The sequence below is a fragment of the Peromyscus leucopus genome, chromosome 8b, assembly GCF_004664715.2.
Source record: "Peromyscus leucopus breed LL Stock chromosome 8b, UCI_PerLeu_2.1, whole genome shotgun sequence".
NCBI classification, from domain to species: Eukaryota; Metazoa; Chordata; class Mammalia; order Rodentia; family Cricetidae; genus Peromyscus; species Peromyscus leucopus.
The window spans coordinates 34,669,032-34,682,777 of NC_051086.1; the positions used below are offsets into that span (position 1 = coordinate 34,669,032).

Genomic DNA, 13,746 nt, shown 5'->3' on the forward strand with positions numbered 1-13,746 from the left:
TCTGTGACAAAGTGATGTCTCTCTAGAGAAGCGGTTCTCAACCCTTGAAGTCGAGAGCCATTTGGGGGGTATCAACTACCCTTTCACAGAGGTCACCTAAGACAATTAGAAAACAGGTATTTACATTACGATTTATAACAGTAGCTATGAAGTAGGAATGAAAATAAGCTTCTGGTTGGGGGTCACCACAGCATGAGGAACTGCTTTAAAGGACTGAAGAATTAGGAAGGTTGAGAACCACTGCTTTAGAGGAAGGGAACCCAAAGTGGAGGTGCATACTGATAACCCCAGCGTTTGGGAGGCAGGGACAGGAGGATTTTGAGTTCAAGGCCAGCCTGGGTTACATTGGGAGAGCCTGTCTAAAACTAGGCAAAAGAAAGCAGGCAGGCTAAGGTGTAAGTAGCACAGGTCTGTAACTCCAACACGTGGGCAGCAGAACCCCTCCATGTTGGCCTGGTCTACACAGAGTTCCATGTTAGTTTGGTCTACATAGCAAAACCTTGATCAAAAAAAAAAGAAAAAAAAGGAAAAGAAAAGGCAGGTAGAGGTATCAGCTGAATCAGTCACTACTAACCCAAGGGGAGCAAAGCCCTCAGGATGCACACTTAGGTAGGAGAGGCTAAAGGGTTTCAGAGGACCCAGGACCAGCTTTAGCTGGAAGCGGAGGTTTACAGGGTCAGTTTAGAGGCCAGGTACAGAATGAGGGGCTCCTTCCCCAGAGCGTTCTAGAATACAAGCCAGACCTTCTGCATAAATAAGATACCTCACAGGCCTCCTATGGAAATGACCCACAGTTCCTGCACCTGCCTCTGGCCCCTGGCCCCGGAGGGAGGGGCACACCACGCTGGGGATGGCAGAGCCCACAGGAACTTTGAACGTGTTCCAGAGGAAACTGTCTTGAGCTGGCTCGAAACCCAGCAGCTGCCTGGGCACCCAGGGTCTAGACATCCCACCAGAAAACCACTTCCTGTTCTGCAAATGCCTCAGCCGACCAATCCTTCTGTGTGCCCGGTATTGTTTCTTCTCAGACATCAGAGGGTGTTGAAGAAAGGGGTTGCAGCCCACACAGCAGCTCGGGACTGTGTGGTATAGAAGCAAGGCAGAGCCCTCCTCCGTTCCCCAACACACAAGATCTGAGACTGCACGGGGCACACACTCTGCCCACCGCCGTGACTGGGGAAAGGGGCACAATGTTCCAAGGCCTGGGACATCTGATCATTCATGATCCTCTGGACTCGGGCCAAGGACAACGGTATCAACTGGGCCTCCTTATAGAAAATGTGCTTTTATTCTGGAGGAGGCCAGTCTTCCCACCCCTGGCTCCTTCCGTGGAGGTAGACCTCATGCCAGGTCTCCAGCTACCCGCCCTCGCTCCTGCCCTTCTGCATCCTGGGGCCGAGGTTTCGATGGCTCCAACCTACTTTACTGGGTCACACCCACTGAAGGGAGCAGGGCTGGGCCCTGCCTGGGTCTGTTTCTCTGCCAGCAAGGCTGTGCCACAGCTTCTGGAGCAGGCACCTAATCCAGCCCGTTGCCTGCCGGAGCCCTCCTCTGGGTGGGCCTCCCATCCCTGAACTGGCCCTCTACAGATTCTGCCGCAGACCAGTGCAAGGGAGGAGCCTGCCCTCTCATGGTGTTTTCTGACAGCATGCCTGCTGTCAGCACACTGGGCTAGCGTCAGATTTTGGAGGACTCCAGTCGGGGACTCCAGGATGTCGGGGGCTCCCGCAGCGCCCGCAGCTCCTGCTCGAGCGCCTGGTTCCGGCGGTACATGTCCATGTAGCCCCCTTGGATTTCTCGCTGGTAGCGCAGCACCCTCTCCTTCTCCTCCTGCCAAGTCTGCCGCTCCTGCTCGAAGCGCAGCGCCTGCTCCTGGCCACGAAGCCGCTCTTGCAGCAGCTCAGCCCGCAGCTGCTCGGCCCCTTCTCGGGCTTCGCTGCCTCCCGCCTCCCCCCGCAGTCCCCTGCTCTTGCAGTCATCCGTCTCACAGCTGCCTGGAGCTTCCTCCCGAGGAGGCGCCCGCTCCTGCAGGCTGCGCACCGTCTCCCGCAGCCGAGCCAGCTCAGCGTCCTGAGCCTGGGCTTGCGCCCGGCTGCCCCGAAGCTGCGTCTTCAGATTGAAGATCTCAGCCAGCTTCTGGGCCAGCTCCGCCTGGACTTCCCGAAGCTGCTGTTTCAACAGACTAATCTCCGCCGTCTTCTGGCACACCTGGGGGTGGGGTAGGGACAAATCGTGAGCAAGGGCCAAGCGCAGGATGACACTGGGGCCGGCTGCAGGGTTAGAGGCAACAGGGTATGGGGACCAGGACAGCAGCTGATGCCTGCGATGGTGTCCTACCTCCCATCGGGCTTCCTCCTCTGCCCGGGCATTGGGGTCAGCCTCCACTTGGGGACCAGAGGTCCGAGGCTCCGGGGCCAGGCCCTGCTGAGCCCGCAGCTCCTTGCGCAGGCGCCGCTGCTCCTGTTGGGCCATAAACAGCTGCAGCTGCAGGTTGCGCTCGCTGCGTTCGGCTTTCTGGGCCACCTCATGCAGCCGCTCCACATACAGGCGCTTCAGCTCGGACAACCACAACCGCTGGCGCTCCTCTAGCACCTAGAGAGAGGAAGAGGAACTGGTGAGCTCAGATTTCCATGCTTAGCCGGCCCCCTCATCACAATGCTCCTCTGCGCCCACAGCCTGCCACCACTAATGTCTCGTGCACCTAGGCCGCAGGGCCCAGCGTCCTGGCCACATGTGCTTCACACCCAAAGAGGCTCTCCACCTAACACATGGTCTTCACAGAGACTGTCTCCCTCCTTCCTACACAATTCCCGGACAGAACCAAAGTGACAGGGCATCCCTGATAGGTAGTTGAGGCTAGGAGAGCTAAGGTTAGAATTCTCTTTCTTTTCAGGGCGGAGAATCCAACTTAGGGCCTCACACATGCTAGGCAAGCACACCACCCCTGAACTATAGTCCCGGCCTACAGGTGTCTTCTCTGCCTTCCTTTAAGACCAATGGGAGAAAGGACACCATCGGGGCATAAACGCCCATCATCTGACTGCTCTGGTCCCACCCTCCGCTGCCTCTATCATACAGCGGCCCCCCAATATCATACTGTGTTTAGGACTGGCTCATGGTTTGCCCCCACCCCGCAGCTGGGCCAGTCATCAGAAATTAATCTGGCCTATATCTCAATGCCAAGGGACAAAGCACTCCAGGGCAGGAACTCCCTCACCTGGGTGAAGGGGTTAGAGACATCCTGGTCACTGAGGTCCCTCTTGAGTTCCTCGCAGGTCTCAGGCAACATGGCTACCTCCTCACCAGCGGGGCAGGAGAACTCGTAGGGGGGAGGTGGCTCAGGCAGGCAGCTCAGTACAGCCAGAGGTCCAGACTCCTTGGGGCTCCTTGAAGCGCGGTCCAGTGAACCCCCAAGGTGATTAATGTGGCCCAAAGAGGAGCTGAAGGGGCTGGGGCCGGTGCCTGGACTCCGGCCAAAACTACCCCCGCTGGAAGAGTCCGAAAGACTGGGCTCAGGGCCACCTTCATCCAGGCTGAGGGCGTGAAGCAACTGTGCACGGGCCTGACTGGCCCGAGGCCCAGGGCTCAGGGGTGGGTGGCAGGCCAGCGTGTGCAGACTGCCATTGCTTCGCCACAGCTTCTGGCCCTTGTGGGCTGCCAGGCTCTGCATGGACAGGAAGCCTTTCCCAGTGCCCACAGGAGGCTTGAACACCGACGGACGAATTCGGCACTGCCAGGAAAAGAACGCAGGCATGAGTCGGGTTGACCACTTTTCTCTGCCCACCCGAGGTTTCTGAAGGTCCTCAGGATTCCCCTCTGAGAATACAGGGTACGTGTCACAGGGAGGCGGTGGTCAAACTTCAGGCTGGCCCACATGGAGCAAGCAGACTTCTCACACCTCAGCCTGCCCTAGCCTGTCGTCGGGGCCTCCCAGCTGACCACCCAAGCATCAGGGGCTCCAAGTTGGGCCCAACCCCCCTCCCCCCACAATAGAGGTAGGTGCACCTTGTCAAAGCGACCCCGCTCAGGCAGGGAAGTCTTGCTGAAGTCACCAGCCCGAGGATGCTCGCGGTAGTAGAGGGTGGCATAGTCCGGCTCATTCCGAGGCGCTCGCTTACTGCTCTTGCCGTCCTTCTTGGGGAGATGCAGGTAGCTGAAGAGCTCACGCTGGCCCAGGCCTTTCCGGAGGAGCCCATCGGCCTGCCGGGGGCCCCGGGACCCAGCCAGTGCAGCTCGAAGTTCTTCGGGGGAAAAGTCCTGCCGTTCCAATAGGCTGCCCACGCTGCCCATGGCAATGCCAGCAGGGCCGGAGGCTGTGGCCATGAAGGTTCAACAGGGCACAGGCAGCTGACTCTGGGAATCAGAAGGCTCCGTTAGTGGCAGATGGGCACTCAGTACCCAAGTCCCCAGATGCTCTAAAACCAGACACGTGCCATCTGTTAGTCCCCAGTTTGCCCAGGCCCATCAGAGGCAGATATGCGTGAACAGGATAGGATCCACAGACCGGCAAGAGAAAGGGGCACACTGAACACTGGGTCACACTAAGTCTAAAGAAAACGGGGCTTCCACTGGGACAGCGAAAGGAACAGTTTCAGATCGGGGTCTGGTGGGCAGTGTAGAGGCAAGGCAGGAAAGGGAGACCCTCCTCCTCGAACTGGGCCAGCAAAGGGGGAGGGTGGACTCAGGCAGTCTGACCCATGTCCCTGTTTACTTCTGACAGGTTCTCCACCAAATCTGTGGCATGCAGAGCAAGCACACTGAACCAGGACTGGAGGTCTGCTCCTCTGTCTTCTCGAGGTGGGAAACCCCTCTTCCCTCAAAGGGTCAGAGGTCTCCCCAAGGAAACATCTGGAGTGGGTGGGGCTGGGGGGGGATGCAGTGGGAGGGATCCTAACAGGAAGGGCCCAAGGGGAGGAAGGATGGTGATACACACAGGAAGGGCCTAAGGGGCGGAACAATGGCTCCTATTTCCGGAACAGGTGTTCAGATCTAGGCAATGATGGGAGGCAGAGGGAAGAATCGGTCGGTGCTTTGTAATGCCACTGAGTTCTGCCGTTGGCCATCACCAGCCATGTCCCCAGGACCTTAGCCAGGCCTAACCTCTGTGAGCCTTATCTTCCCCGGAGCAGAGAAAGTCAGTGACAGACACTGTTTATCACTTAGGGATGCTGAAAAAAAAGGTGTGAGATACTGTGACCAGGCACCTAGTCCAGGCCTGGCCTGAAGCCACGGTCAACACTGAACACCCAAGGCTAAGTTAGTCACACACTCCAACTCCACACCAAGGGACCAGGCTTATGGACTCTCTCATGTGTTCTGGGGCCCAACACTCTGGAGACTGGTGCCTGTGCCACATCCATTGCCTGGCATACGGTGAGTGCAAACAACTGGCGGTGAGTGGCACCTTTTCTGCCTCCCACCCCCACACACAGCTGCTCCCAACGCCAAGCAGATGCCTGGCAGGCAGGCTGCAACTGGAAGTACCCACCACCACCCACCCAATATGCTTCCGGGACACCCACTCCCACCCCAAACAATGGTGGTTTAGGAGGCTCCATCCTCGACCATTTCCAGGCTTTGTGTTTGTGGAAGACAAAGCTCTTTCTGGTAGAGGGAGGGCAGGCCTTATTCCTACCCCACGCTACAGCCCTCAATTGCACTCTCGGCAGAAAAGAAAAAAAAAAAAAGCTGTGACCCTCTCCTGATTAACTGTCTTACACCACTCAAAGTGGGGTGCAAGTCTGAGCTTGGACACTCTGCCCAGTCCGGTGTGAACAGAGTCATACTCTTTTAGGAATGTCACAAGCCACGGAAATTCAAGAGAGTCAACGGTTAAATGACTACCGGAGCTGGGACTACTATAGCAACCAGCACTTTGCAGAGACTCAAGGAGGCTATGGCTCCAGTACCCCTCTTTTTAAAGGCAAGCTCCTGGAGACGCACAGAGCTGGTCAGTATAAGGACGCATGGGATCCCAACGCCAGGGCTGCCACGTGTCTAGCAGGACTCAGGATGGCACCCACAACCAAAAGAACTAGAAGGGGGTCACCTTGCCTCCGCATTCAACATTGCCTCGCCCTGACAAGCCCACCCTGTGAGACATGGCTGCATTCGAAACGTTCTGTTACTAGTCCCCAGCCTTCTCTCTCTCCCTCCCGGGGGGACCCTAGATGCCTGTCCCTGCATCTTGCCTTGCCTCTCTCTCTTAACCTCCATCAGGATAACTGACAGAGAGGTAACAGGAATGAAAGGGCTTTGTGAATCTGTTAAGTCCTATGGCCCAGGGCTTGGGGGCACTGCCAAACATGCCCACTTCACCCCAAACACATGCACCCTCACCTTCCTCTGTGCAGACACTCACTTCCAGTCTCAAGAGAAAAAAGCTGACACTCTATGGCGCCCACTATGTAAACAGCTTTATACAGAACACAGTGTCAGAGTATGGGTCCACAGAGAGACGTGTGTTCGAGGACAGTCGTATCCAGCAGCGGACAACACAGTTTGTGCAAGGTCACCCACCACCCACCCGTCTCACATTGCACTGCCCGCTCCATCTGCGGGGCTGAGGCCCCAGGCCACCCAGGTCTTAGTCTGGAGACAAACCCTCCTCCTGAAAAATCCACCCTACCTCTGCCCCTCCCCCCAGCACGCACATTCCTTCTTGCCCGTTGCTTAGAAGCCTTGGGATTGCCTGCTCAGACCAGGGCAGCTGTGTAGGCTCTGTGGCCTGTGATTTGGTGGGGGTGGAGGAGAAGGGAGCTGGCAAGTGCCTCAGAACCTCTGGGGGACCAGAGCAGAGCAGAACAGAGGGGGGGGGGTCCCCACCAAGTGTCTGGGCTGTGCTGCCACAGTAGGGCGTCTATCTTAATGCCCGGGGCTCTGTAAGGCTCTGCCCCCACGTAATGCCAGAAGAGCGGAAATCCCTAAATAGAGGTACACGGTGATATATAGTGGGGGCACCCCAGCACCAGACCCTGGGTACCTCTTCAAAACACACCTGTGAACACCCTTACTTTTTGCTTTGCTAGAGGAAACAAGGAGACCAGGAGGTAAAACGACATGCGTGACCAAGGTCATGTTCAGCCGCACGGGAGGAAGTGTCCTGGCTTCAAAGACGCAGCTTTCCTTGCATTTCCTTTGAGTTGGGGCACCTCGGCCTCCGTGTGGTAGGAGCACTGTCTGTCTGCACTGCCATTAGTCCCATCAGCGTGCCCCAGGGGAGGGTCACACCACCTGCTGGGGGGGATCAGCCCTTCTGAGGGGTGTGTCTGCAGCTGCCCCAGAGGAATGAGACTGGAATGTCCCAACTCCCAAAATGGGGACAGCCTGAGAGGTGGTGGGGGTGCTGGTATACCCTGCCCCCTCGGCAGAATTATTCCGATTGGCTCAATGCACAGGGCTTTTTCAGTGTTTCTCAGCTCTTCTATTTCATAATGTCACACATCCTTTCTCCACAGTAGTCGGTGGAGACTGACAGGGTAGTAAGGATCCTATCTACAGATAGGAAACTGAGGCTTAAAAGGAAGAACGACTCGTCTAAGATCCCACTCCGAGGGCCAATCTGGATCCCCCCAGTGAAGCCCTCGATACTACACCCAGCTGTCCCAGCTAGGGGTCACCTTCCACCCGCATACACGGCTGTCTGTGTAGCCTGCCCAGCCCCCATGCTTGTTTCTCTCAAGGGCATCTACGGATAGGCTGGGTGGGATGGAACTTCACCCCCTCCCAGGATCTCTCCTAGCTCGCCCTGGGGGAAGAGGGTAGGAAGAGAGAGTGGAAGTGGCGCTGGCTTAGAGACGCTAAGCTCTGGAAACTGCTAGAGGCGGTGTTGGGAGCTGGCTGGTCGCTTTTCATTCACAGTCTCGCACATACACACCCACACGCAGCCAGTCGGCAGAGGAGCCCTGCTTGGGAGAGCCTGGGAGGAGGCTGATCACCAGGTCCAGGAGGCCCTCCCGCCTCTGCTCCCTCCTGAGGACAGTCATGACCAATATGCACCTCTGGGGTGGGGATGTCCCAGGCCCCCATCTGAATAGAGACAGGGGTCCCGGTCCTCACTTTTGTCAAAGGCTGAGGTCAGGACGGGAACAGAGTCCCGGACCTCGGGACATCCCCTATCCGCAGGTCCCTGGCTGAGGACCAGACAAGGTAGGGGGCTGGGGCAGGAAGAGGATACCTTGAGGGCGAGGGCAGGTGAGCGGTGTCCCCGGGAAGGCGGCAGAGAAGACAGGTTGGCCATCCCGGTGGAACTACGCCCGGGAAGTCAGTGGAGGAAGCGAGAGATCCCAGAACTGCGGGAGGCCCCAGAGCTCCCCAGGGGGGCGGGGTGGGGTGCACACATCCCGCCCGCCGTCTGCCGGGCCTGCCTGGAGCTGCTGCAGGGGGCGGAGGCAGAGGTCAGACTCCTGCGCCAAGGGCGCCAGCCCCTCCTAGCTGCGGCGCAGGGGTCTCGGGCGATGCTCCGCGGAACGCTCATGTACAGGTCAGCCTCGTGCGCGGGAGCGGAGGGCACCGGGGCTCGCACCGCATCCTGCCACCCCCCGCCGGGGTCCGACAACGACCTCGGCGACCCGCCCTGCCCACTTACCATGCTGGCGCCGAGGATCTCAGGGCGCGCTGCAGTCCCCAGCTCGGTCTCGAACCTTTCTCCTCGCAGGCTCTTCGGGCAGGCGCGGGAGCCGGATCGGCGGGCAGAGGAGGCGCTGGGCGACACTCTTCTCCTGGCCCCAGAGGCGGAGGGAAAACCCGGCCTGACTCACCCGCGCGGCGCGAGCCCCAGAGCCCGGTCCGGCCCCCGGATGTGGGGGGCGGACACCGACGCCGCCCCCGAGCGACCTGAGCCCCGCCCCGGCTCGGGGGTGCAGCGGGGCGATCCCCCGGTGCCGCGCTCGCTCGCGTGCAGCCGCTCCGCAGACCCGGACCCGGCCGAGGCTCCAGAGCGCGCGCTTCCCGGCTGCTGCTGCTCCTCCTCCAGCTCCGGGCCTCGCCCGCCTCTCCCGGTTTCCTTCCAGAACCAGCTTCCAAACTGGCGCGCTGGGGTGGGGCGGTCACGTCTCTGCTCCTCGCCGCCTCTTTCCCAGGTGAGCACCACTTTCCTCCTGTGAGGCTAAATAAACCCAAGCAGCGCTCTGAGAGCCCAAGAGGTGTAGTCGGCGTCTCCAGTCGTTGGCAGCTGGATCGGGAGCAGGGCTTTTATTTTGGAGGGAGGTTAGTTTGCCTCCGATGCCTTCTGGGGGCGGCAGGTTCAGATGCCTTCAGGGGCCAGACCGATAATGTAAATGAGTCACATGGGCTGGGTAAAGCTGTAGCGGGACGGAAACAGAAGGCTGGACACCCAAACACGTTCAAGTTCAGGAAGTTAGAACGCCCTTTCTCCCTTAAAAAGTTAATTACGGATGGGTGAGGATGTGTGTGTGCAGACATGACTCCTCTGGTTAAGAGCAACAGAGGATCCGGGTTTGGTTCCCAGCACCCACGTGGCGGCTCACAACCCTCTGCAACTCCATTTCCCTGGGATCCAATGCCCCCGCCCTGGCCTCTGGGGGCATTGCACTCACGTGGTGCACATTTACTCACGCAGGCACACACATACACTTGTGTGTGCACTTCCACTTCGAGACAGGGTTTCTCTGTGTAGCCCTGGCTGTCTAGAAACTCTCTCTGTTGACCAGGCTGGCCTCTAACTCAGAGATCCGCTTGCCTCTGCTGCCCGAGTGCTGGGATTAAAGACACACGCCACCGCCTGGCCTCCTTTCATTTTTAAGATTTAGGAAAAAAAAAGTAAATTAAACACGGATTTTAGGATATTACCTAGCACTTCCATTCCTGGGTGTATGGCCAAAGAAACTGAAATCAGGTATGTCAACAGGTACTTGTACTCAGAGATTCATAACAATACTGTGCATAGTAGTCGAAAGAAGGAAACAGATCAAACTCTCCATGGATAAGGGATAGTGTGGTCCACCCATACAGAGGAATATTACTTACCACAGAAAAGGGATAAGTGCCATCCTGTGCTTCAACTCAGATAAACCTCTAAAAAGCCATGCTAAATCAAAGAACTCACTCACAAAAGGCCACGTGTGGAGTGATTTCACACATGTGAATTAGGTAAACCCTTTTGGACAGCCTGTAGATTGGTGCTTCGAGGAAGGAGAAGTGAGGGTGATTCCTTACTAGTTGTGGGGTTTCATCTTGGTGTCAGGCAGGGGTTGCAGCACTTTCTGCCATTCTTTTTAAAATGTCTCAGGGGGCTGGGTGTGGCTCAATGGTAGGGCAAGCACTCAGAGTGCACCTGCGGCCCTGGGTTCAATTCCCAGTACCCCAAATTCAAATGGTAATGTATCATGCAAAACTTACTTCATTTAAACAACAAAACAAGCCAGATGGTGGTGGCACACTTGTTGTTTGTTCTGTTTTTTTTTTTTTGTTTTTTCGAGACAGGGTTTCTCTGTGTAGCTTTGGAGCCTGTCCTGGAACTCGCTCTGTAGACCAAGCTGGCCTCGAACTCACAGAGATCCATCTGCCTCTGCCTCCCAAGTGCTGGGATTAAAGATTTGTGTCACCTCCACCCCGGCTAAAGAACATTCTTAAGGAGAGAAGAGGTCCAGCTAAACTCTGAATCTTTTTTTGAGAAAGGGTCTCCTGTAGGACAGGCTGCCCTTGAACTCATTTTGTAGCAGAAGATGGATTTGAACTCCTGATCCTCAGTTTTCCACGTTATAAATACTGGGATTGTATGTGCCCTAGCTCTGTAAATACTTACTAATTGTTATTGTTGTTGTGTTATGCTATAGTTGTTGTGTTTGCATGTAGGGGGAGGTCAGAGGACAGACAACCTTGTGAAGTCAGTGTCTCTCTCCCTTTACATTAAATGTTCTGGGGATTGAACTCAGGTTCTCTTCTTGTACAGCAAGGGCTTTGCCCCTGGAGTCCCCTCTCCTGCCCTACCTGTAAGTGTTGAGGGTGACTCGGGTTCAATGGGACCCGAGCCCACCTCTCCCCCTTCCTGGATCCCTTTCTCCTTTACAAATGCAGTAACTTATCCACGTTCCTCTGGTTTCTTCCCGCCCTCCCGGTGTTCTTCCCCTTGCAGTGGAGAGGGATGGTGGATGTGTCTCAGGCATCCCAGGAGGAAGGACTGGATCATAGGCCCCTCCCCTCTGGAGCCCAGAGATGTCGAGAATGAACACAGGAGAGAGGGTGGAGGCTCCTGGCTGAACAGAACACTCTTAGAGCTGGCCTCAGGTGAGGATCGTGGCTGGGCTGTGGAGCTGAGGGGCTAGAGCAGAGGCAGAGGACAGCCTGAAGAGACGTGTCCTTTGGGGAAGCAAGGGAAGGTCAGGGGCAGGCTGCTTGTCTCCACCTTCTGCACCGGCTAGAGACTCCAGACTGCTGAGATCACGCTCCCCCCTCTGGAGAGCTGGCCTGACGGATACTGCCTAGCTTTGAGCCCTTGCGAGTTGTTACCCTGGTAACCTTGATGGGGAACAGCAAGGCAGACGGGACCAGTTGACCCTGTAGGGAAGTAGGCTCAGTCCTAAGCCAGTGCCTCCTCTTCCCCTAGGACCCTGACCCCGTCCTCTGTGTGTTTGCAAGGCTTAAGGCCTAGGACATGTCATTGAACTCTTGGATGTCCTCGGTTCAGCCCTCTCTGATGGAACACTTGGGGTACAGAGCGGGGGACATGATCTGCCTCCCCCAAAGTACACCTCAGTGCTGGAGGGCCCCAAAGGGTCTGCCTTTCTGAGGCCTTAGAGAGAAGGTGGGCTAGACAGAGGTGGGGGGATCAGAGGCCTCTTTCCTCTTACCCCAATTTTGCCTCACATCGAAAGAGACTAGACTCATGTAAGGAGTTGGCCCCGGGGAGGGGGTGTACCCACTGAACTCTGTCCGCCCCTTCGGTTCATCATGTAGACACATATACATGACTCTCTTGTCCTCATGTTTGACAGACCTATGGATTTGGCATGCAAGCCACGCTGTTCAAATGCCAAGGAGTGAGCACTCTGGGCACCAGGCCAGGGCCGAAGTGAAACCAAATTCCCTGGGTGTACCTATTTCCTGGATTCACTAGCCTTGGACAGCTTAACTTCCTTCAGTTATCTGCTGCCTGCAAGTCCCCAAGACTGTAGGGTCCTGGGGCTACCCATGGGGAGTGGGAGTTCACTCCGTCTCCAGCTGCCACCCCTGGCCCGCCACCTTTCCTCTCCACGGTTGCGACAGCCCTCCTGGGCGCCTCTTCACTCTGCCCCAGAGGGACCTTCTAGCCCACACATTTGTCTCCAGTTCCCCGCAGCCCGAGAGGTAGACTCTCAGCCTCAGGATCGGTCCTGCCACTCCTTCGGGCTGAGACCCTAGCCTGGCTGCCATCACCATGTCCTGGGACCCCCCTCAGTCTCCTGCGCTGTAACTGGCTGGTTTGGGGGTCACCCACTATCTTCAAGGTTTCTCTGCTCACCCTCCACAAATAATTGATCACACCGCCTCCACTCTCAGCCTTTCCTTTTCCCAGTTGCCCTTTTACTGAGTGCCAGCAGCTCTGGGTCACGTGACCTGTCTTGTCACTCCCAGAAAAATAGCAAGCCCTGAGCATGTAGGGACTGGTGCCCAGTCCAGAGTCCCCCGAGGTCTTGAAGGGGCTTGGGAACGCCAGCCCGACGTGACTGTGACTGTTCGGGCTTCTTTGAACTGAGGCCCGGGGAACAGCAAGAGGGGAGCCTCCTGACTCGGGGACCACGCTGTTCTGACACGGGGACTTGTTATCTAGCCCAGGCTGACCTGGAACTCACAACCCTTCCTCTGTTGTGCTGCGAGTACAGCTGTGAGCCTCCATGTCGGCTTCTGTATCTAACAAGACAACCTCGATTCACCACGAAGCTCCTCCATTCAGCTTCCTAAATTTGTCCACACCATCCTTCCATCCCAGGAGCCGAGAGCTGGTATTCTTTTCTGTAGCACCAACTGTTTGTAAGGATATACAGTTTTTCTCCTTTTGTTTGTCTGTCTGTTTGTTTATTTGAGGCAGGGTCTCTCGACATAGCCTTGGCTGTCCTAGAGCTCACTATATAGAATAGACTGACCTCGAACTCACAGAGATCCACCTGCCTCTGTCTCCCAAGTGCTGGGGTTACATGCAAGCACCACACCTGGCAGTTTTTCTTTTCTTTCTTTCTTTCTTTCTTTTTTTTTCTTCCTTTCAAGGGGAGGTCTCATGCATCCCAGGCTGGACTTAAACATACTATGTGGCCAGAAGACCTCAAACTCAAGGGATCCACCCACCTCTGCCTCTCAAGTGCTGGGGATTGAACCCAGGGCCTTGTACACGCTAGGCAAGCACTCTTCTGAGCTACACCTCCAGTTTCTCCTTTAAAAACATTTATTTATGTGTATGTATGTGTGCCTGATTGTATGTGCCTCACGTACCCAAGTAGGCCAGAAGAGGACGATGGGTTCCCCAGGAGCTAGAATTAGAGGCAGTTTTACACTGCCTGGTGTGGGTGCTAGGAGTCAACTCGGGTCCTCTAACTCAGGAGGGGCTTAATCGCTCCAGCCCCGGTCTTCCTCCTCTTAATCTGTCTAATGACAGTTTAATTGGTGGACCGACCAAGAACTTAGGAGGGCAGAGAGAAGCCATCTGTTCTCACTGCAGTCTCCTCCGGGGCCTGACGGCTGCCCGTGCTCCTCAACACGCCATCTGCCCCCCGAAGGAGCTTCATGGCTCTTCTAACCAGGAAGAGAATGAAG

General features: G+C 56.5%; 2 protein-coding genes across 5 annotated transcripts; one reads left to right on the plus strand and one right to left on the minus strand.

Annotated features, from left to right (window-relative positions):
- Nucleotides 1–1,265: 1,265 nt before the first annotated feature.
- Nucleotides 1,266–8,937, minus strand: N4bp3 (NEDD4 binding protein 3). 3 transcript variants are annotated; one of them, XM_028857228.2, is made up of 5 exons: nucleotides 8,588–8,937; nucleotides 4,006–4,353; nucleotides 3,218–3,730; nucleotides 2,338–2,592; nucleotides 1,266–2,208 (listed from the first exon to the last, which is right to left on the minus strand). In XM_028857228.2, the coding sequence occupies exons 2-5, from the start codon at nucleotides 4,321–4,323 to the stop codon at nucleotides 1,678–1,680; spliced, it is 1,617 nt and encodes a 538-aa protein (XP_028713061.1). In that variant the 5' UTR covers nucleotides 4,324–4,353; nucleotides 8,588–8,937; the 3' UTR covers nucleotides 1,266–1,677. The 3 variants fall into 3 exon arrangements, with proteins under 3 accessions (XP_028713061.1, XP_028713062.1, XP_028713063.1); XM_028857229.2 differs by lacking the exon at nucleotides 8,588–8,937 and adding an exon at nucleotides 8,177–8,271; XM_028857230.2 differs by lacking the exon at nucleotides 8,588–8,937 and adding an exon at nucleotides 7,014–7,803.
- Nucleotides 8,448–12,995, plus strand: LOC114683047. 2 transcript variants are annotated; one of them, XR_005090333.1, is made up of 3 exons: nucleotides 8,448–9,080; nucleotides 11,096–11,247; nucleotides 11,955–12,995. XR_005090333.1 is itself a non-coding variant. In XM_037200843.1 (2 exons), exons 1-2 carry the CDS (start codon nucleotides 8,457–8,459, stop codon nucleotides 11,186–11,188), a joined length of 717 nt encoding a protein of 238 aa, XP_037056738.1. In that variant the 5' UTR covers nucleotides 8,448–8,456; the 3' UTR covers nucleotides 11,189–12,995. The 2 variants fall into 2 exon arrangements, 1 of the variants encoding a protein (XP_037056738.1); XM_037200843.1 differs by having other exon boundaries at nucleotides 11,096–12,995.
- The last annotated feature ends 751 nt before the right edge of the window (nucleotides 12,996–13,746 follow it).